General features: G+C 42.7%; 1 protein-coding gene across 3 annotated transcripts in view; it reads left to right on the top strand.

Annotated features, from left to right (window-relative positions):
• The window catches only part of LOC125455542 (ena/VASP-like protein), a 273330-nt gene that overhangs the window by 156010 nt on the left and 93394 nt on the right, over positions 1–23926 (top strand). For all 3 annotated transcript variants that reach the window (XM_059649104.1, XM_059649105.1, XM_059649103.1), the window contains exons 2-3: positions 4281–4449; positions 23600–23777. In XM_059649104.1, coding sequence (XP_059505087.1) covers positions 4281–4449; positions 23600–23777 — 347 coding nt within the window. The remainder of the gene's footprint in view (positions 1–4280; positions 4450–23599; positions 23778–23926) is intronic.

Here is a 23926-nt window from a genome sequence, read left to right as displayed (position 1 = left end):
TTGTGAGTAGGCATAGGAGGTATAGAAAGGGATGAGCCATCTAGCAGGAAAATAGAGGTTTTGTCTAGCATGGGATTATGGAGAGGGTGAATATGGGACATTGGGGAAATGAGGCACAGGGAAGGTACGGAAGAGGCAGGAGGGAATTTTCAGTAATTGAAGGGCCATCTGTATCACTGAAATATTTACTTTGGAATCAGTTAATAACATGTGGAAAAGAATAATTTCCAGGCATCAGAGACACAAAAAAGGCTTTAGTATATTGTGCTGGATATATAAGAATATATAATGATGTGAACATCTGACCTCAACATACAAATTTTCTGAAAATGTAGAGGAACTCTACCTTGGAATTAGCTTATTGGTTTGTATTAATTATTTAGATATATATACAATCAGCCAAAAAAAACACACTTCAAGCCTGGAGTTATCTTCTCCATCTTTGAACACTAACCCTATACTAAGCATAAGCTATTGCTTTTCTTAATGTTTTCTTCAAGTTTTGATGTGAATATTGTTTTCATTGTTAAATGTTTGTGATTTAAATCACAAACAAAGCTTTGTTGAATGGAATGGTCAAGTTATTTTTGTTAATCGTGTTTATTCTGATTTCACAACTTTCTGATTCTGTTGTATTATCTCCTGACAATTTCTTTTCATTTAAATTGACGATTTGCTAATTTTCAGCATTTGTAGGCAGAGCTTTGAAATTCATTCCCACGATTACCTGGGGAAAGCTGTTCAGAAACAGCTGATCGAGCATGTTATGATGTTATCGTTGGTATCTGCACTACAGGCTATTTCAGCTGTTTATCCCATTGAAACTCTATTCTCTAGTGAGTTACATAGAACAAAATTACAGCACAGTACAGGCCCTTCAGCCCTCGATGTTGTGCCGACCTGTCATACCGATCTCAAGCCCATCTAACCTACACTATTCCATGTACGTCCATATGCTTATGCAATGACGACTTAAATGTACCTAAAGTTGGTGAATCTACTACCATTGCAGGCAAAGCGTTCCATTCCCTTACTACTCTCTAAATAAAGAAACTACCTCTGACATCTTTCCTATATCTTTCACCCCTCAATTTAAAGCTATGCCCCCTCATGCTCGCCATCACCATCCTAGGAAAAAGGCTCTCCCTATCCACCCTATCTAACCCTCTCATTATTTTATATGTTTCAATTAAGTCACCTCTCAACCTTCTTCTCTCTAATGAAAACAGCCTCAAGTCCCTCAGCCTTTCCTCGTAAGACCTTCCCTCCATACCAGGCAACATCCTAGTAAATCTCCTCTGCACCCTTTCCAAAGCTTCCACATCCTTCTTATAATGCGGTGACCAGAACTGAACGCAATACTCCAAGTGTGGCCGCACCAGAGTTTTGGACAGCTCCACCATAACCTCTTGGTCCCGGAACTCAATTCCTCTATTAATAAAAGCTAAAACACTGTATGCCTTCTTAACAGCTCTGTCAACCTGGGTGGCAACTTTCAAGGATCTGTGTACATGGACACCGAGATCTCTCTGCTCATCTACACTACCAAGAATCTTACCATTAGCCCAGTACTTTGCCTTCTGGTTACTCCTACCAAAGTGCATCACCTCACATTTGTCTGCATTAACCTCCATTTGCCACCTCTCAGCCCAGCTCTGCAGCTTATCTATGTCTCTCTGCAACCTACAGCATCCTTCGTCACTATCTACAACTCCACCGACCTTAGTGTTGTCTGCAAATTTACTAACCCATCCTTCTACGCCCTCATCCAGGTCATTTCTAAAAATGACAAACAGCAGTGGACCCAACACTGACCCTTGCGGTACACCACTAGTAACTGGTCTCCAGGATGAACATTTCCCATCAACTACCACCCTCTGTCTTCTTTCAGCAAGCCAATTTCCGATCCAAACTGCTATATCTCCCACAATTCCATTCCTCCGCATATTGTACAATTGAGTTGACAAAAGTGATGCGCTAAGTGCAAATCCTACGCCTTCTGAATCCTGAAATAGAAAGTTGTGTGATTCTGCAGCTGTATTTGTTCCTAATTTTAAGATAATTAAAGCATTATTTTTGTTTCTATTTGGAGTTTGTCTGAGTTGGTGGTATTCTTATCTCTAAGCCAGAGAGTTGTGGGTTCAAGCTGTTGTCTAGTTCTTAAGCATCCGATATTGGTTGAATATAAGAATATTTCCTGAATGAGTGCCACATTGTCAGCTGCTGTGCTTTTAATAAGGTATTATGCAGAAACTTTGTGTTTTAGTTTTGGTGAATGTAAAACTTCATGACCCTGAGTATTAGTAAGGAGTGCTCATGACATCATGGCTAATATCTATCCCTCACATGTAACAGTGGTCCTCAAAAGATACAAGTTTTATCAAAAGTTCTTTGGACTATCCAAAGAAGGTTTATGAGGTGCAAAGTAAATTCTCTCTTTCTCTTGCTAAATAACCCTTTCTCTGTTGCTGCTGCATCTTCCCTCATCACATACCATATCTAATAGGGTTTGGAACCCTACCCATAACCTTATATGTTTGAAGATCTAAAGCCAACCCATGAAAAATTACCTTCAATGCACTCTGTTAAATATTTCTCGACTACTCTCCAGTTATGGAGGGCAAACTCCTAGTGTGGAACTCACGAGCATGAATCCACATCTGATTATTCTGCAAATTTGTCACTGATATACCAATACAATGATGTTGGTTTTATAGCATTCATCACAGCTGTTCCTAATACCAAGTTTTTAAGCCTATGTGTAGATTATGTCATTTCCATAAATAGTGAAATACTATTTCCTGGATGTCATTTCAGGAATCTAAATTCACTGATTGTCTAGGTTCATGCTCACTCTAATTCTAAATTCTGATGGGGTTACGGTAAAATTCGAACGGAAGAAAAGATTTCACTTTCTACACAGAGGCTTACTTCCAGACCAGAAATCTTGAATTGAGCACAAAATCGCCCGTCACAGCCAGATAAAGCCAGCTAAGTACACACGTGTAAATTTATGATGCTGTTCCCAGTGAGAAGCAGTGCTGAAGGGCAGTGCAGTCAGACACAGGACTGCATACTTTCAGCCTCCCTTTTACGTACAGCTCTGCATTGGGAGCATTGAATAGGTGAACAAAATAAAATGTCTACACCTTCATTGTAAAAATGCACAAATTGGCTTGTAGTGAAGTCATCAATAATAGAGACAGTGGGCTCAATATTGTGCTTTTTTGAGCTAAGTGTCAATTTTGTTGAGTTTCAAAGGAAGTTTCCCGGAGGGTGCAAAAAAGCAAGACAAGGCAGAGATGCAATGAGTATCAAGGTAGGCTCGTAGTGAATGAGCACTAACAGTGCAAATAAACAGCCCAGAGATGCAGCCTGGTCAAGTCCTTGACCTCAGTGCATGTCCCTGAGCGTGCAAATATCCTTACTGCAGCATTATAATGATAGTTACTGTTGCACCCAAAGTGGAGCATTAACATATAGATGTACCATGAGAGTTCTTAAGAGGCTGGCACAATCAAATGCCAATGTCAGTGGATTTGGGTGCAAGTGTCTGGTGCCCATGGACTGTGCTTTGAAATGACAGTGCTTTGTGTCCTGCATGGAGGCTCTTCGGAGCAAGTGGCAAACTAAAGTCGCCAGGTAACCTTTCTGATTTCCACAGCAAAAATTCTTAACAGCCAATTTGCTTGCAGAGCTTGCTTTAGACCTCTAGAAGACTCCACACTGTGAATTTCACAGTGTATCTTGTTTTTGATTAAAGGATAGCAGCAACTGGATGCAGTTTAGCCAAGAATCAATTTTAAATGCTATATGTTATAAGAAAGAGTGAAAGGATGCAAACACAGTATTGATTTATGTTGACGCAAACCAGGAAAGATGAGATTGTCTTAAGCTATTGCTTGTTAATGTGCATGCTTCATTTTATTCTGGTGTGGCAATAAGGCCATTGACTACTGGACTTGCAGAAACATACAGCATTCTATTGAAATACTTGCGTAAAATTCCTTTTAAAGGAAGCCATGTCACAGGTGGAAGGATCCTTTTAAAGTAGCAGGGAAACATTCAGATATTTAACTGATGTACTGGCCATTCTGAAATACTTTATGGTGAAATCCAGTTGTTCTCTTGTCACGGCCAAACAGTGGTATTACAGTTGTCATCTTTTGCAGCTTATATTGAAATGTACTTCAGCTCCATCCCTGGACTCGTGCTGTTATGTGTTAATATTTGTATGAGTGCTGCTTCCAGAAATGGCGAATTGCTGTCTTCTTTTTCAGTGAACAGAGCATCTGCCAAGCACGGGCCTCAGTTATGGTCTATGATGATTCAAGCAAAAAGTGGGTCCCAGCCAAACCTGGACAACAAGGGTTCAGTAGAGTCAACATCTATCACAACACCTCTAACAATACCTTCCGAGTAGTTGGAATGAAACTACAGGATCAACAAGTAAGTAGAAAGTCTGAACTAGCTTTGACAATCTCCTTGTTGCTGTGGTGAGGATTGAAGTTTGAATGAGGGATGAAGGGTGTAGGCCCGAAACGTCAGCTTTTGTGCTCCTGAGATGCTGCTTGGCCTGCTGTGTTCATCCAGCTTCACACTTTGTTATCTCGGATTCTCCAGCATCTGCAGTTCCTATTATCTCTAACACAATTAAACAATCCTGTTTCTGTTCTCAGAATATTTATGAACAAGGTATAGGTCTTTGTTTCTAATAGACCATTTACAACTGTAGTGTCATGGATTGCACTTAATTTATTCAGATTGCTGAATGGATCTGATGACCACAGGTGAACTGCCTACAAACATAAAACTCTATATTGTGTGTTCCTTTTCAGTTATGGTAATTCTATGAAATCAATATAGCATTACATGATTCATTATTCTGTCCATAAAATTGAATGAATTATTTAACCACCTCTATATATGGTTATCCTTCCAACCTTCAGAAACCTGAATTCTTACAACATAGAAAGAGATTATTTGGTCTCCTGTATAGCACAGAGGTATTTTGATTATCCACAGTTTCCACTTAAATGAAGGTGCTTTAGAGGAGTAAATTACTGCAGATACCAGAAACTATATTGAAAGCAAAAATGCTGGACATCACAGCGGATCAGGGAGCATCCATGGAGAGAGAGCAAGCTAACATTCTGAGGTTAGATGACTCTTCGTCAGAGCACAAGATGCTTTAAAGTCATTTCAGCACCACTTGGTGTGATACCTTTCTCTCTTTCTCTTTCAGCAAATTTTAAATTTCCAACGTGAACGCATTCCTAGTCATTTATTCAGCAGTTCCAAGCAGTACCTTGTCAGAGTGATTGCTGGAGACATTAACACTCTCAAACAGATCTGTTCCTTTTACATCCAGAGTGTGATTGGATGCCAAGATAATAAAATGTGGGGCTGGATGAACACAGCAGGCCAAGCAGCATCTCAGGAGCACAAAAGCTGACGTTTCGGGCCTAGACCCTTCATCAGAGAGGGGGATGGGGGGAGGGAACTGGAATAAATAGGGAGAGAGGGGGAGGCGGACCGAAGATGGAGAGTAAAGAAGATAGGTGGAGAGGGTGTAGGTGGGGAGGTAGGGAGGGGATAGGTCAGTCCAGGGGAGACGGACAGGTCAAGGAGGTGGGATGAGGTTAGTAGGTAGCTGGGGGTGTGGCTTGGGGTGGGAGGAAGGGATGGGTGAGAGGAACAACCGGTTAGGGAGGCAGAGACAGGTTGGACTGGTTTTGGGATGCAGTGGGTGGGGGGGGAAGAGCTGGGCTGGTTGTGTGGTGCAGTGGGGGGAGGGGACAAACTGGGCTGGTTTAGGGATGCAGTGGGGGAAGGGGAGATTTTGAAACTGGTGAAGTCCACATTGATACCATATGGCTGCAGGGTTCCCAGGCGGAATATAAGTTGCTGTTCCTGCAACCTTCGGGTGGCATCATTGTGGCAGTGCAGGAGGCCCATGATGGACATGTCATCAAGAGAATGGGAGGGGGAGTGGAAATGGTTTGCGACTGGGAGGTGCAGTTGTTTGTTACGAACTGAGCGGAGGTGTTCTGCAAAGCGGTCCCCAAGCCTCCGCTTGGTTTCCCCAATGTAGAGGAAGCCGCACCAGGTACAGTGGATGCAGTATACCACATTGGCAGATGTGCAGGTGAACCTCTGCTTAATGTGGAATGTCATCTTGGGGCCTGGGATGGGGGTGAGGGAGGAGGTGTGGGGACAAGTGTAGCATTTCCTGCGGTTGCAGGGGAAGGTGCCGGGTATGGTGGGGTTGGAGGGCAGTGTGGAGCGAACAAGGGAGTCACGGAGAGAGTGGTCTCTCCGGAAAGCAGACAGGGGAGGGGATGGAAAAATGTCTTGGGTGGTGGGGTCGGATTGTAAATGGCGGAAGTGTCGGAGGATAATGCGTTGTATCCGGAGGTTGGTAGGGTGGTGTGTGAGAACGAGGGGGATCCTCTTGGGACGGTTGTGGCGGGGGCGGGGTGTGAGGGATGTGTCGCGGGAGATGCGGGAGACGCGGTCAAGGGCGTTCTCAATCACCGTGGGGGGAAAGTTGCGGTCCTTAAAGAACTTGGACATCTGGGATGTGCGGGAGTGGAATGTCTTATCGTGGGAGCAGATGCGGCGGAGGCGGAGGAATTGGGAATAGGGGATGGAATTTTTGCAGGAGGGTGGGTGGGAGGAGGTGTATTCTAGGTAGCTGTGGGAGTCGGTGGGCTTGAAATGGACATCAGTTACAAGCTGGTTGCCTGAGATGGAGACCTCTCAGTCTCCATCTCAGGCAACCAGCTTGTAACTGATGTCCATTTCAAGCCCACCGACTCCCACAGCTACCTAGAATACACCTCCTCCCACCCACCCTCCTGCAAAAATTCCATCCCCTATTCCCAATTCCTCCGCCTCCGCCGCATCTGCTCCCACGATAAGACATTCCACTCCCGCACATCCCAGATGTCCAAGTTCTTTAAGGACCGCAACTTTCCCCCCACGGTGATTGAGAACGCCCTTGACCGCGTCTCCCGCATCTCCCGCGACACATCCCTCACACCCCGCCCCCGCCACAACCGCCCAAAGAGGATCCCCCTCGTTCTCACACACCACCCTACCAACCTCCGGATACAACGCATTATCCTCCGACACTTCCGCCATTTACAATCCGACCCCACCACCCAAGACATTTTTCCATCCCCTCCCCTGTCTGCTTTCCGGAGAGACCACTCTCTCCGTGACTCCCTTGTTCGCTCCACACTGCCCTCCAACCCCACCATACCCGGCACCTTCCCCTGCAACCGCAGGAAATGCTACACTTGTCCCCACACCTCCTCCCTCACCCCCATCCCAGGCCCCAAGATGACATTCCACATTAAGCAGAGGTTCACCTGCACATCTGCCAATGTGGTATACTGCATCCACTGTACCCGGTGCGGCTTCCTCTACATTGGGGAAACCAAGCGGAGGCTTGGGGACCGCTTTGCAGAACACCTCCGCTCAGTTTGTAACAAACAACTGCACCTCCCAGTCGCAAATCATTTCCACTCCCCCTCCCATTCTCTTGATGACATGTCCATCATGGGCCTCCTGCACTGCCACAATGATGCCACCCGAAGGTTGCAGGAACAGCAACTTATATTCCGCCTGGGAACCCTGCAGCCATATGGTATCAATGTGGACTTCACCAGTTTCAAAATCTCCCCTTCCCCCACTGCATCCCTAAACCAGCCCAGTTCATCCCCTGCCCCCACTGCACCACACAACCAGCCCAGCTCTTCCCCCCCACCCACTGCATCCCAAAACCAGTCCAACCTGTCTCTGCCTCCCTAACCGGTTCTTCCTCTCACCCATCCCTTCCTCCCACCCCAAGCCGCATCCCCAGCTACCTACTAACCTCATCCCACCTCCTTGACCTGTCCGTCTTCCCTGGACTGACCTATCCCCTCCCTACCTCCCCACCTACACCCTCTCCACCTATCTTCTTTACTCTCCATCTTCGGTCCGCCTCCCCCTCTCTCCCTATTTATTCCAGTTCCCTCCCCCCATCCCCCTCTCTGATGAAGGGTCTCGGCCCGAAACGTCAGCTTTTGTGCTCCTGAGATGCTGCTTGGCCTGCTGTGTTCATCCAGCCCCACATTTTATTATCTTGGAATCTCCAGCATCTGCAGTTCCCATTATCTCTATTATCTGTGATTGGATGCCGCTGGCTCTCCATAGTGTTATGCCCTGTTATTGTTGTGTTTTATTAATCGGGTTTACTTTCTCCCACACTATGGAACACAATGACAGTTCCCATCTCCACTCTACCTATTATTAGAAAGATAATTGAGTGAGAAGTGTGACAGGCAGCTGATCTCACTTGCTCAGACAGGTTGTCTTATGGGCCAGCTGAAGGTGAAATTTCTAATGAATGCTGTTAGTGTTTCCATGGTGCTGAATTCCAGCTTACACTTCCATGTTGCGTGTAATTTTAGCAGTAACCAAGGAGGTAAAACAAACACAACAAAGAGAATTCGCACAGTATGATTTCACCTTATAGTGTTAATATTAAATGCACAAGAAAATTATAGTATATATGCCTACTGTGAGAATGCATATTAAGACCACATGTCTAATAACTGTATCTCCGACTTATTACTCACTGATTCAAAAATGTAGTTAGTCAAGCTCTGCACTGTCAACTCTTGAACATGGCATATGGCTAATGTACTGGTTACTAAAACCACCCAAAACTAAAACTACTGTTGTTTTATCTTCCTATTTAGTTCCTTTCTATATTAAAACAGTACTCATTATTTTGACTGGGATATATGCCAAAAACCCTATATTTTATGAGGAGAAAACTCTCCTTATGTCCTTTTCCAGTTTTTGCTCTGTTGGAAAGGCCTTTCGATTCTGCGAACCTCATCTCATTACTTCTTAAGTTTTGAATCTTGGAATTATCTGACATTTTAGAGCTGCATTCTTAATTTCCAAGCAAGGTACACAATGGTAAGGTAGTGAAATTTCTACGGTGTTGACCTAAGGATTTTCAGGGTAGTGTTCTTCAGGCTCTGTGATTTCATAAATTACGCTTTATAAACACAGCATTAATACCAACAATTTTGGAGGCATTTTCTAGTAAAAATAATTGTAGAAGAATGCCTGGCAATGATTCAACTGTATACAGTGACTTGCTCTCTTTTGTCTTGTGGATATTACAAGGACAGCAACAAAATAAAGTGGAGCCTTCACATTCCTTTATAATGTTGTCATGATGTTGACAGTAGCATACCCTTTTAAGTTCATGTGCCTGATAATTTGAGTTCATCTACAATTGTCAGTGTAAAAATCTTAATCCAACATGGATTTTGGATCAAAATGAATTTCTTCACAGTGAAATTTAAATTTTTCTTCAGTTGTAACATTATTTAGATGTGGATTGGTAAAGGTCATATTAACAAATTGCCCTCTATCTCTATTTGTAGACCTAAAAAGGTATTTGTTGAAAACTTGTGTTTTTATTGACTACCTTTCAAGTTGATTAGACTATTTTGAAAGTTTTGATAGAAAGTTTAGAAATAAAGGAGGAGGCTCAACGACTCAAGATTTTGAAGTTCTTTCTGTGATTTTTCAAAAAATGTTACTGTAGAAACTTTGAAGTACATTATACAGTGGAATCTTACTATTTCATGTTTGTTATGGATCAGGCCAGACCCGTCCCCCAAAATATTTTCAGAAATGTAGCCTAGACCCTAACTTTTTCTTATTTTTAAAGGCTGTTGTAATGTGCTGTGTTCCGGATGCAATTTGATTGGTCAAACTGCTCAGTGTTGGGCAAAACACAATTTATTTAAACACTAAAATTATAATACAACCAAAGAAAGAAAATTAACTCTATTGGAAAACTTAACAGGATAATTACTAATTTACTGTTCCAACATGGTAACATCCATAAACACACTCTTTGACAAAGAGGCAGATTCAGAAAAGTAGATTTGTCTCACAGGTGGACCAGCAGCAGGGAGAAACCTAGCTGTAACTGACACAGGGAAAAGATAGCTTCTGCTTCAAGAGCAAAACAGCAACTGCTTAAAGCTGACCCTAAAAACTGAAACAAAATCTAGAAATCCTGGTCTGAGAGCTGGCCATTCCCATCCAGGCTGCTTCTATTGTTCCAACTTGTGAAATGTATAAAAAACACCAATTTTTCATGGGAGTGAGTGCATTGCAGGGTTATACAAAAAAAAGTGGGGGTAGGGGAAAATGGGTTCATTTGTCCCCAAAACTCTCAAGAAAATTCAACATCCACCATTCTTTCTGGTTGATAGACTGTGCTAATAGGGAGAGCAAGGCAAGGCAAGAACAGGTGTGGATGCTGTGAGGTAAGCATTAAAAGAACAAGTGCTGAGAGAGCAAGCAAGCAGCCTGGCCCCATTCATGAGCTGCATGTCTGTCCCTGTAACTTTGTCAGAAATCACACACCACCAGGATATAGCCCATCAGGTTTTTTTGAAGACACAGGCTTTCGGAGTGTAGTCCCAATGTCAGCTGATGTGAGAAAGAAGCGCACAGAACACAGAATTTACAAGTAAAAGATCAAAAAGTTCAACAACTGATCAGAATTAATTAAACAAACAGGAGGTGCTGTTAAATCTTTATTCAGTTAGAAGGTTTTAATTGATTAATATGTATATGTAAATCCCCAAATTTATTTCAAGTCACTATCCTGTGACAACTAAAGGTTTTACCACTGTAAAGAAGAGGTGACATTTTAGGTCAGACAATGCGTGTTAGGTGTGAGGCTTTGTTTAGAACCTGTTTGTGTTTTGGTTTGGAGTCAGGCTGGTTTTGTTTCTAAAGTAGGTATTTATAAAATGCCACATTGACTGACTGTCTATAAATTGTGCGCTTTTTGAACAAAGTAGAATGTATCTGCAAATATGAATTCACCCCATAGATTCACATGTGTGTATGGGAGGATCTGTGTGTGTGTGTGTGAGAGAGTGTATAGCGTGTTAAGGTCACCTATAGTGCGACATGAACCCAAGATCACAGCTGAGGCTATCCTCAAGGGTACCGAATTTTACTATTAGCCTCTGCTCGGTGACTCTGCATTATCGAGTATTCTGAAGTTCATCTTGGAGGATCTTTACCCGAAGATCCGAGGCCAAATGTCCTCGACCACTCAAGTGTCCCCTACTAGGAGGGAATACGCCTGTCTGGCAATTGTTGCGTGGTGTCCATTCATCCATTGTCACAGTGTCTGCACGGTTTCAACAATGTACTGTGCCTCGGGGCATCCTTGCCTGCAGCGTATGAGATAGACAATGTTGGCCGAGTCACATGAGTATCTGCTGTGCACCTGGTGGGTGATTTTCCCAATGTGTGATTGGTAATGTCCATGTCAAAGATCTGACAGGGAACATTCTTGTTCCCTCCCAGTGGGGGAACATTTCAACAGTCATGGACACTCGGTCTTGGGTCTTTAGGTAAACATCCTCCAAGGTGGACTTCAGGATACACAACAACATAGACTCGCTGAACAGAGGCTGATAGCCAAGTTCAGTATCCATGAAGATGGCCTTAAATAGGATTTTGGGTTCATGTCACACAACAGGTGACCCCAGCACACTATACACTGTCACACTCACTCACACTCTCTCTCACTCACACAGATCCTCTCTCATACACATACTGTCTGTCAAGCGCACATAGTCTCTCTCTCTTTCTCTCTCTCTCTCTCTCTCTCTCTCTCTCTCTCTCTCTCTCTCCCCGCCCCCCCCCACTCAGACTCAGATGCACACATACACAGACACACACACACACACACACACACACTCTCTTTCTCTCTCACCCCCCTCACACACGTGTGAATCTATATTTACAGATACGTTCTATTTTGTTCAAAAAGCACAATTTATAACTCATCAGTCAATGTAATGTTTTATAATTTTCTACCTTAGAAATAAAACCAGTCTGACTCCAAACCAATACACAAACAGATTTAAACAAGGCCTCACAGCTAAAACATATTGTCTGACCTAAAATGTCACCTTTTCTTTACACTGATAAGGCCTTTAGTTTTCACAGGACAGTGACTTGAAAGAAATGCAGGGATTTACACAGACATATTAATCAATTAAAACCTTCTAACTGATTAAAGAATTAACAGCATCTTCAGTTCGTTTAATACATCCTCATCAGTAGTGTGACCATTTGATCTTGTATTAATAAATTCTGGGTTCTGTGTGCTTCTTTCTCACTTCAGCTAGTGAAGGCGCCACACTCCAAAAGTTTGTGTTGTCAAATAAATCTGTTGGACTCTAACCTGGTGTCATGTGATTTCTGACTTTGTGCACCCCAGACCAATATCGACACCTGCACCTTGTAACTTTGCAGTAGCCTTTCAGTACTCATTGTCAGGGCATCCTCAGTGCAGATGTGTGTTTCCTAAGTGCCCAGCACATTGTTTGGGATTGTGCCATGAGGATCCTGAGAGGTTTGCAGTTATTAAATGCCACGGTACCTGGATGAGGAATGTATGTGCTATTGCCCAGGGGTCAAACCCTGAGATACTGTTGTGTGCTCAGTGATGAGCTGAAGTGGCCAGTCACACACTCTGACTTCCATATCAAGAATTTGCATCATAATCCAGTGCTTCAGATTTTTTACTCTTACAAAGATAAACGAATGGCAGTAATTATTCTGGAATTCTAGCTACACACCACCTCCTACCTATGCTTTGATCCTATAAAGTGCCATTAGATACAGCTACAGTTATTTGCAATATAGGCTACTTATTTGTAATAATAATTTGCTTTTGATAAATGATACCCTCATGAGAAATAACTATGCATCAATTCACAGCAAATAAAAATATATACAGATGTTTAAAGAGCCCAGCGCCACCCAGCATACCCCAGTTGTGAAATTCTGTAAGTGATCTGTTCCTTCCTTACATTCTGCTAATTCCAAAATGCAATCAGCCTCTGAAGGTATGCAGAGAGCAGTCAAGATTAATTCAGTATATATTCCTTCTCATTTTCCCTATGGCGGCACAGTTTCTCAGTGGTTAGCACTGCTGCCTCACAGTGCCAGGGACCTGGGTTAAAATCCAGCCTTCGGCGACTGTCTGGATGGAGTTTGCACATTCTCCACGTGTCTTCATGGGTTTCCTCCGAGTACTCCGGTTTCCTCCTACAGACCAAAAATGTGCAGGTTAGATGGATTGTCCATGCTAAATTGTCCATAGTGTCCACGGATATGCAGGCTAGGTGGATCAATTATGGGGAATGCATGGTCACAAGGAAGGGGTGGGTTTGAGTGGGATGCTGTTTGGAAGGTCAGTGTGGACTCAATGGGCCAAGTGGCCTGCTTCCAGAGGGATTCTATGATTCTGTGTGACAGGGCTAGAATTGGGAACTTGCTGTGCACAGAACTATGAATGGATTACCTTATGCTACTGCGCGTTCATGTGCAAAAGACACTGGGCTGTAACATCGGTAGTACTGTAAAAAAAACTTAGAAGAAGCAGAATATGCTGACAATAAGTAATACTTAAATGCTAAGCAAGGTATTTGATGGCTGACATTGGGCAAGTTCTAAGAATAGTTGTGCTGTTGAAACATGGATGGTCTGTCAAGTTGTTAATACATTCAAAGCTTTTGCAATGTGAATGAGTCATTTGTTAATGATTAATGCAACAGACGATAAAACAAAAGGTCATATTAACTGATCCAAGTGCTGCATAGCTTTTGAAAAAATAATGCTCACTGTAAAAGCAAAACTATTTGTACTTAAAAGGAAGTCCAGACGTTGATGGAAAAAAATGCCATATTTGCTACTAAATGAAACTCACTTGAATGACGTTGAAGACCATGGCAAATGGAGCAGAATGTATAAAAATTTGCCCTTCATGTCTTTTTTTTAAATCTCTCTCCTCTCGCCTGAAAAATCTATCCCTTAGTCTTGAAATCCCCCATCTTGGACAAAAGACAACTACCATTAACCTTATTTATACCCCTCATATTTTATAAACTTATATAAGGTCCCCACTTCAGTTATCAAATTACCAGCCTATCCAGCCTTTCTTTATAACTCACATCTTCCATACCTGGCAACATCCTGATAAGTCTCTTCTGAACCCTTTCCAGCTTGACCATATCCTTCCTGTAACTAGGCAGCCAGAACTGGACACAGTATTCCAGAAGAGGCCTCACCGATGTCGTGTACAACCTCAACATAACATCCCAACTCCTATTTCTTGATTTATTGAAAGTTCAAAAATTGTCTTTCTCAGCATTAAGTGTACTCAGTATTAGAAAGTTCCAAACATTTCACAACCCTTTGAAGAAATTTCTCTAACTTTCAGTCCTCAATGATTGACCCTTATTCTGAGAGTATGTTCCAGTGTTCTTGATTCTCTAGTCAGAGGGAGCATGCTGTGGATGGGGCCGATCAACTTTCAGGAGCTACTCTGTATGTTTTTATGTGATCACTTCTCATTCTTTAAGTGTAGGCTCAATCTATTTAACCTGTCACTTTTGGACAGTTCTCACACCTCAGCACCATCTTCAGCATAAGTATAATATGTTTTTTGTATAGACTCACAGAGATGCATGGCCCAGAAACAGGCTCTTTTGTCCAACTAGTCCACGCCAACCACAGACAGAGTCAGAGAGTCTTAACAGCATGGAGACAGGTACTTTGGCCCAGACTGGCCCATGCCAACCAAAATGTTTATCCACGCTAACCCCATTTCCCTGAAGTTGCCCACATCCTTCTAAATCTTTCCTGTCGATGTATTCATCCAAATGCCTTTTAAATGTTGTTAATGTACCCGCCTCAACCATTTCCACTGATAGCTCATTCCATATGTGTACTGCCCGCTCTGTAAAAAAAAAAGTTGCCCCTTAGGCTCCCATGTATTCTTTCCCCTCTTACCTTAAACTGATGCCCTCTAGTCCTCGATTTCCCAACCCTGGAAAAAAGACTGAGTGCATTCATCCTGTCCATGCCTCTCATGATCTTGTACACTTCTATAAGATCTATCCTCGGTCTCCTATGCTGTAAAGAAAAAGGTCCTAGCTTGTCCAACTTCTCCCTATAACTCAGTTCCTTGAGTCCTGGCAACATCCTTTAAATTGCTTCTGCATTCTTTCTGTTTAATAACGTCCTTCCTATAGCAAGGTGACCAAAACCGAACACAGCACTCCCAGTGCAGCCTCACCAATGTCCTGTACAACTGCAACATAACTTCCCAACTGCTATATCTCAGTGTCCTGACTGATGAGGGCCAGTGTGCCAAAAGCCTTCTTCACTGCCCTGTCTACCTGTGACTCCACTTTCAGAGAACCATGCAACTGAACTCCAAGGTCTCTCTATTCCACTACACTCCATAAGGCCCTAACATTCACCATGAAAATCCTACCTTGATTTGACTTTCCTAAATGCAACACCTAACATTTATCTATATTAAACTCCATTTGCCATTTCCCAGCGCACTTTCCCAGTGCACTTTCCCAGTTTATCCTAAATTATCCAAGTTGAGGTTGCACAGAACATTGGTGTGGTATCTTCTGGAATTCCATGTCCAGTTCCGGTTTCCCAGTTATGGGAAGGATATTATTAAGCTGGAGAGGGTTCAGAAGAGATTTACTAGGATGTTGCGAGGTATCAAAGGTTTGAGTTACAAATAAAATGTCCTAAATTAATCTAGTCCCATTTGCCAGCATTTGCCCTTGATCCTTCTTAAACCCTTTCTATTCTGTGAAGATTGAAACTGCAGTTTTCACCAAGGTTCTGTACAATTATCATAAGACTGTTTACTCCTTGTAATAAAGGTCAAAATACCATACGCTGCTTTAATTGTTTGCTGAACATGCACGTTAAGTTCCTACATTCCTTGTACAGTGAACACCCAAGACTTGTTCTACAATACTTTAAAAAATAAACCTGCTTTTCTATTGTTACCATCAAATGGAGTAACCTCATACTTCCCCACATTGATTTTCATTTGCTACCTCATTGCCCACACATTATCTATATGTTTTGGCAGCCTTTTTGTTTTCTCCTCACAACCTACAGTCCCACCAAACTTTGTATCATCAGCAAAATTGGATTCTTTTTTTCTCAGTCATTATTATAGATTGTTTTCTGGATGTGTATGCTCTATTCACGTTGGTCTCAGGGCCCTGATTGAGATCTAACACTGATCTTTGTAGCAATCCACTAGCTGCAGCCTGCCGATTGGAAAATGTTTCACATATCCCAACTCCTTGTTTCCTGTCCGTTAATCAGTCCACTGTCCATGCTAATAATCACCCCAACTCCATTAGCCCTTACCATGCTCAAGCCTTGGTGTGTCACTTTATCGAATGTCTTTTCAAAATGCTAGTATTCTACATCAACTGGTTTGTCTTTGCTTATCCTATGAGATACGTTCTTAAAAAAAAACTCTAATGAACTTGTCAAATGCAATTTCTCTTCCATAAATGTATGTTGACTTTGTCTGATTAAGCTATGATTTTCTAAATGCACTGTTAAGAATTCCTTAGCAACAGACACCAGCATTTTTTGGACAACTGATGCAAGGCTCATTGGCCTGTGGTTCTTTGTCTTCCCATCCAGCTTTCCTGAATTGTCACATCTACTGAATTCCAATCTGCCTGATCTACTCTGGCATCTTAAGAATTGTGAAAACTCACAAGCAATGCATCCAATATCTCAGCAGCTACCTCTTTTAGTGTGCTGGGAAACAGTTCATCAGGTCCGAGGGCTTTGTTCGCTTTTTGTCTGTTAAGATTCTCGATACATTTTCTGTGTTGATAATAGGTACTTAACCTTCCTCACATTAGCCACCCCCCACACCCTCAACCCGGTTACCTTACATGTCTTGTACTGTGAAGACAAGCATAGCTTATAATATTTGTTAATTAGCTCAGGGCATTTCTTTGCACCCCATGATAAATTATTTCCTCTCATCTAAGGGAATGTTAACTTTAGTATCCTACATTTTAGTTGCCTATAAAAGCTTTTATCTGCTTTTGCGTTCCTGGATAATTTGCTGCAGTTTTTTATTTCTTCTTTTTATCAACTTCTAATAACCTTTCTGCAGTTCGTGTAATATTATAAGCCTCTTCTAATCTAATAGTATCCTTAACTTCTCTTGTAAGCATCATCCAGTGTGAAAGAAAGATCAGGAGTGGGTCAGAGAAGGTAATGAAGTCATAGATAATTTTAAAGGAAGAAGCCCCTCTGGCCAATTTACTTTCATCCTTTTGGAATACCATCTTATTGTCCTTTCATTAGTCTCTAACTGTCATCTAAATGCTAAATCCAATGCCCTGACCTTTTTCTTGGCAGTCATTCCTAATTGATCGTTACTAGTTGATGCAGTAGAGCTGCCTTGTAGCTTTTGATACATACTTCCCTGTGGGGGCAAGAATGGCTGCATGCACAAATTGGAAGTATGGTTCTCTGAGGAACATCAGACTTCAGAAGGGTAGAAGGGTTTTTAGCTTTTCAAATGTGCTCCACAATTTAATAAGATCATAGTTGATCCAGTTGTGGTCTCGTTTCCATTTTGTTGTCAATTTTGTCCATCAACATATCTGAAACCCTATCTGTATTGAGTGGGTGTTCAGATAAGTGGGGTATGGATGCTAGGGCAGTTGCTTGCTCCTCCTGCAAAATGTGGCAGTTGGGAGATGTGGCACACGTCTCCGCTGGCTACATCTGCGGGAAGTGCACCCAGCTACAGCTCCTTGAAAACCGTGTTAGGGAAATGGAGCTGGAGCTGGATGAACTACGGATCATTCGGGAGGCAGAGGGGGTAATTGAGAGGAGTTATCGGGAGTTGGTCACTCCTAAGGCTCAGGACGAGGATAGATGGGTTACAGTTAGGGGGAGGAAAGGGGACAGACAGACAGTGCAGAGATCCCCTGTGGGCATTCCCCTCAGCAATAAGTATACCGTTTTGGATACTGCTGGGGGGGTTGACCTACCAGAGGAAAGCCATAGTAGTCAGTTCTCTGGCACTGAGCCTGACACTGTGGCAAAGAAGGGAAGGGGGCAGAATAGAAAAGTACTCGTGGTAGGGGACTCTATAGTTAGGGGAATCGACAGGAGATTTTGTGGGCAAGATCGGGATTCCCGGAAGGTATGTTGCCTCCCTGGTGCCAGGGTCCGGGACGTCTCCGATCGGGTGTATAAAGTTCTGAAAGGGGAGGGTGAACAGCCAGAAATCGTGTTACATATTGGCACAAATGATATAGCCAGAAATAGGTTTGAGGATATAAAAAGTGATTTCAGGGAGTTAGGATGGAAGCTGCAGAGCAGGACGAACAGAGTAGTGTTCTCTGGTTTACTACCGGTGCCACGAGATAGCGAGGTGAGGAACAGGGAGCGGGCGCAGCTGAACACGTGGCTACGCAGCTGGTGTAGGAGGGAGGGTTTCAGATATGTTGATAATTGGGATGCCTTCTGGGGAAGGTGGGACCTGTACAAGAAGGACGGGTTGCATCTGAACTGGAAGGGGACCAATGTCCTGGGTGGAAGGTTTGCTCGAGTAGTTCGAGAGGGTTTAAACTAGTATGGCAGGGGGGTGGGAACCTGAGCTGTATACCAGAGGTGAGCGTTGATGCAGGTGAGGCAGTAGCAAGAGGTAGACCAGCTAGTGGGAAGGATTTTCCTGGGAAGGAACCAAGGGATCGGTTAAAGTGTGTTTGCTTTAATGCAAGGAGTATCAGGAATAAAAGTGATGAACTTAGAGCATGGATCAGTACCTGGTGCTATGATGTTGTGGCCATAACAGAGACATGGGTTTCTCATGGGCTGGAATGGTTGCTGGATATTCCAGGGTTTAGAACATTTAAAAAGAATAGGGAGGGGGGAAAAAGAGGAGGGGGTGTAGCACTACTAATCAGAGAGGGTATCACAGCTACAGAAGCTTCCATTGTCGAGGAAGATCTGCCTACTGAGTCAGTATGGGTGGAAATTAGGAACAGCAAGGGAGTAGTCACCTCGTTAGGGGTTTACTACAGGCCCCCCAATAGCAGCAGGGAGATTGTAGAAAGCATAGGTCGACAGATTTTGGAAAAGTGTGGACGCAGTAGGGTTGTTGTAATGGGTGACTTTAACTTTCCTAATATTGATTGGAACCTCCTTCGAGCAGAAGATTTGAATGGAGCTGTTTTTGTAAGGTGTGTTCAGGAGGGTTTCCTAACGCAGTACGTTGACAGGCCGACGAGGGGAGAGGCCATTCTAGACTTGGTGCTCGGAAACGAGCCGGGGCAGGTATCAGATCTTGTGGTGGGAGAGCATTTTGGTGATAGTGACCATAACACTCTCTCATTCTACATAGCTATGGAGAAGGAGAGGATTAGGCAGAATGGGAGGATATTTAATTGGGGAAGAGGAAACTATGATGCGATTAGACACGAGTTAGGAAGCATGGACTGGGAGCAGTTGTTCCATGGTAAGGGAACTATAGACATGTGGAGATGGTTTAAGGAACAGTTGTTGGGAGTGATGAGTAAATATGTCCCTCTGAGACAGGCAAGACGGGGTAAGATAAAGGAACCTTGGATGACGAGAGCGGTGGAGCTTCTAGTGAAAAGGAAGAAGGTAGCTTACATAAGGTGGAGGAAGCTAGGGTCAAGTTCAGCTAGAGAGGATTACATGCAGGCAAGGAAGGAGCTCAAAAATGGTCTGAGGAGAGCCAGGAGGGGGCACGAGAAAGGCTTGGCAGAAGGAATCCGGGAAAACACAAAGGCATTTTACACTTACGTGAGGAATAAGAGAATGGTCAAAGAAAGAGTAGGGCCGATCAGGGATAGCATAGGGAACTTGTGTGTGGAGCCTGAGGAGGTAGGGGAAGCCCTAAATGAGTTTTTTGCTTCTGTCTTTACGAAAGAAACGACCTGTGTAGTGAATGAAACCTTTGAAGAGCAGGTGTGCATGCTGGAATGGATAGAGATAGAGGAAGCTGATGTACTGAAAATTTTGTCAAACATTAAGATTGTCAAGTCGCCAGGCCCGGATCAGATTTGTCCTCGGCTGCTTTGGGAAGCGAGAAATGCAATTGCTTCGCCACTTGCGAAGATCTTTGCATCCTCGCTCTCCACTGGAGTCGTACCTGAGGACTGGAGAGAGGCAAATGTAATTCCTCTCTTCAAGAAAGGAAATAGGGAAATCCCCGGCAATTATAGACCGGTAAGTCTCACGTCTGTCGTCTGCAAGGTGTTAGAAAGGATTCTGAGGGATAAGATTTATGACCATCTGGAAGAGCATGGCTTGATCAAATACAGTCAACACGGCTTTGTGAGGGGTAGGTCATGCCTTACAAACCTTATCGAGTTTTTTGAGGATGTGACTAGTAAGGTTGATGAGGGTCAAGCTGTGGATGTGGTGTATATGGACTTCAGTAAGGCATTTGATAAGGTTCCCCATGGAAGGCTCATTCAGAAGGTCAGGAGGAATGGGATACAGGGGAACTTAGCTGCTTGGATACAGAATTGGCTGGCCAACAGAAGACAGCGAGTGGTAGTAGAAGGAAAATATTCTGCCTGGAAGTCAGTGGTGAGTGGGGTTCCACAGGGCTCTGTCCTTGGGCCTCTACTGTTTGTAATTTTTATTAATGACTTGGACGAGGGAATTGAAGGATGGGTCAGCAAGTTTGCAGACGACACAAAGGTCGGAGGTGTCGTTGACAGTGTAGAGGGCTGTTGTAGGCTGCAGCGGGACATTGACAGGATGCAGAGATGGGCTGAGAGGTGGCAGATGGAGTTCAACCTGGATAAATGCGAGGTGATGCATTTTGGAAGGTCGAATTTGAAAGCTGAGTACAGGATTAAGGATAGGATTCTTGGCAGCGTGGAGGAACAGAGGGATCTTGGTGTGCAGATACATAGATCCCTTAAAATGGCCACCCAAGTGGACAGGGTTGTTAAGAAAGCATATGGTGTTTTGGCTTTCATTAACAGGGGGATTGAGTTTAAGAGTCGTGAGATCTTGTTGCAGCTCTATAAAACTTTGGTTAGACCGCACTTGGAATACTGCGTCCAGTTCTGGGCGCCCTATTATAGGAAAGATGTGGATGCTTTGGAGAGGGTTCAGAGGAGGTTTACCAGGATGCTGCCTGGACTGGAGGGCTTATCTTATGAAGAGAGGTTGACTGAGCTCGGTCTCTTTTCATTGGAGAAAAGGAGGAGGAGAGGGGACCTAATTGAGGTATACAAGATAATGAGAGGCATAGATAGAGTCGATAGCCAGAGACTATTTCCCAGGGCAGAAATGGCTAGCACGAGGGGTCATAGTTTTAAGCTGGTTGGTGGAAAGTATAGAGGGGATGTCAGAGGCAGGTTCTTTACGCAGAGAGTTGTGAGAGCATGGAATGCGTTGCCAGCAGCAGTTGTGGAAGCAAGGTCATTGGGGTCATTTAAGAGACTGCTGGACATGCATATGGTCACAGAAATTTGAGGGTGCATCCATGAGGATCAATGGTCGGCACAACATTGTGGGCTGAAGGGCCTGTTCTGTGCTGTACTGTTCTATGTTCTATGTTCTATCCCATAACTTTCAACATGTTCTCAGATGCTGCATTGATGTCCTGATGCTTCTGGGACATGTTGCTATTTTAAAAGTGAAAGCAGGGGAACTAGAAACTCATTCACCTCTATCAACTGCCCATTATGGTCCTTTATGAGCTCTTTGAGAATGGACAATGAAAAACAGACAATGATTTTCAAGCTGCAGATTGTCAAACCCCACAACGTGCCACACATTAGTTCAAATGCTCTCAGTTGCAATGATGAAAGACATTAAGTAACTTTTTTTTAGCTGAATAAATCATTTTCACAATTATGTTTATTGCATCAGGTGTTTTACCTTTTCATTCACTGCTTGGCCAATTCTCTACGCCATGAGGTTAGCCATTTGAGTTCGACCTGCTCAATTCTTTAAAGCAGTGACAGGCACCATTGTAACTGTTTTCTGCCTGCAAAAATCATACTTAGGAGTCAATCCCTGCCTGCTGGCAGCACCTGATGCTTTTAATTAAGCACCACGCTTGCTGGTAGTCTAATTAGGACAAACACATTTGAAGATGCCATCATTCAAATGATGCAAACATGGAACAGGATCAGCATCCAGAAGTTATCTGAATAATAGGGTTCTGATCCCAGATTGAAATTCAAGCCCTTAGTATCTACTGTAACGTTGTGCACTTTGAGTCCTTGCAGAAATAACAAAACAAAGTTATTTTCAGGCTTTCAATGTCAAGAAACTCCTGTGAGTTATATTTTTTATGTATTTCTGCCAAAAACACATGGCCGTTGGCTTTAATTTAAAAATTACATCTTTACCTCATTCACAGCTGTCTGGGGAATAGCTTTTCATTGAATGTTTTCACAGTAAAAAGACAAAAATGTGACCATTGCTAAATTTAGTCATTTTAAGAGACTCCTTACAAAATTTAGAATGTGACTGTCATGTATGACGCCAATGAGAGTTTCTTTTTGTGCATGTGCTAAAGTTCATTTTGCTTTGCATGAGGTCTATGCAGAGTCAACTGTTTAAAGGTGCAGATTTCAAACACATGCCTACAGTGTAATAAATCGCACAGCTATGATTTTGTTTTACTGGCCCCAATGTTGTTGTAACATTCATTCAATTAATAACAAACCAAAAAGCAGAATTTAAAACCAAAAATGGTCAATTGAGAAATTATGAAAATAGCAACATTTCGACATTTGATTATTTGATAACTAACCCTTTGATTAGCAGCCCTCTCCAGTTGTAATACTATAAGTACTGTTCATGGGATCATACTTTTCTGAAGCTGAATACTGTTGCTCAGAGCAAGAACAGGCCAGGCCAAAAAAAAGCAGAATTTTGACTGTCACATTGGCAGACTATCAAACAAGAGTTTATGTTAAACAATGTGGCGTTTTATTTCCAAAGCCACTGGTACAGAAATTTTCTCTTTTCATTGGAGCTGGTGAAAGTTCATCTCCATGATTTATTCATATTTAAGCTTTAAATTCTGTTGATAGATCATTTTCTTTTAATAGCAAATGTTTTGGCCTGCATCTGAAATAACGAATAGACTTATCATTGAGTAACTCTGAAAGTATTACTGGCTCATGGAAATTAAAACTCTGCTTGGGTTCACGAGCAGCTAGATGATCTTGGGATTTTGATAACCCACGACATTACTCATATAACATTGGATCTTTGCTTAAAAGATTTTAATATGATGTCTTTTCCAAGCATTTAATTTATAATTACTTCTAAAATAGTTTATGACATGTTTGAAGTAGCTTGGCATAATGTCAAAAGTATTAGAAAGTGAAGTGGCCTCACCTTAGTTTCCAGGATTTTATCAATTCCACTTTCTAATACATTCCTCTGAGTATTTGTTAATTTATTTGTAGTAAAAATACCCACATATCTTATGACAAGTACACATTATTCATCTTTTAATACACTTGAGCTGCCAATATTACTTTGAAAGGGCTTATTCATTTAACATATGTTTTCAATTTTGGAGAATAGACTAACAATGCATTATGTTCAGAATTACAACGGAAAATGTTTTCTCTTGATTTGGTTTGCATTTTGCTCATAGGTAGTCATAAACTACTCCATCGTGAAAGGACTGAAGTACAATCAGGCTACACCTACGTTCCACCAATGGCGAGATGCTCGGCAGGTCTACGGGTTAAATTTTGCAAGCAAGGAAGAAGCCACGACCTTTTCCAATGCAATGGTGTATGCTTTAAGTGTACTGAATTCCCAAGATGGAGGTATGTGCTGCTTTGCTCTTCTTTACAGTCACATGCAGGTTCCTTCCACCTACTGTTGCTGTTGTCAGTCTTGTATGGAACAATGGACCTTGCAGGAGCTGTGAGACAATGGCTATTTTTAGCATTCTCTGTCTTTTACGTTTTGTGTA

Source organism: Stegostoma tigrinum, chromosome 10, assembly GCF_030684315.1.
Source record: "Stegostoma tigrinum isolate sSteTig4 chromosome 10, sSteTig4.hap1, whole genome shotgun sequence".
Classification (NCBI taxonomy): domain Eukaryota; kingdom Metazoa; phylum Chordata; class Chondrichthyes; order Orectolobiformes; family Stegostomatidae; genus Stegostoma; species Stegostoma tigrinum.
The sequence above is the reverse complement of the archived record's forward strand: the minus strand, read 5'-3'. Positions and strand labels throughout refer to the sequence as shown.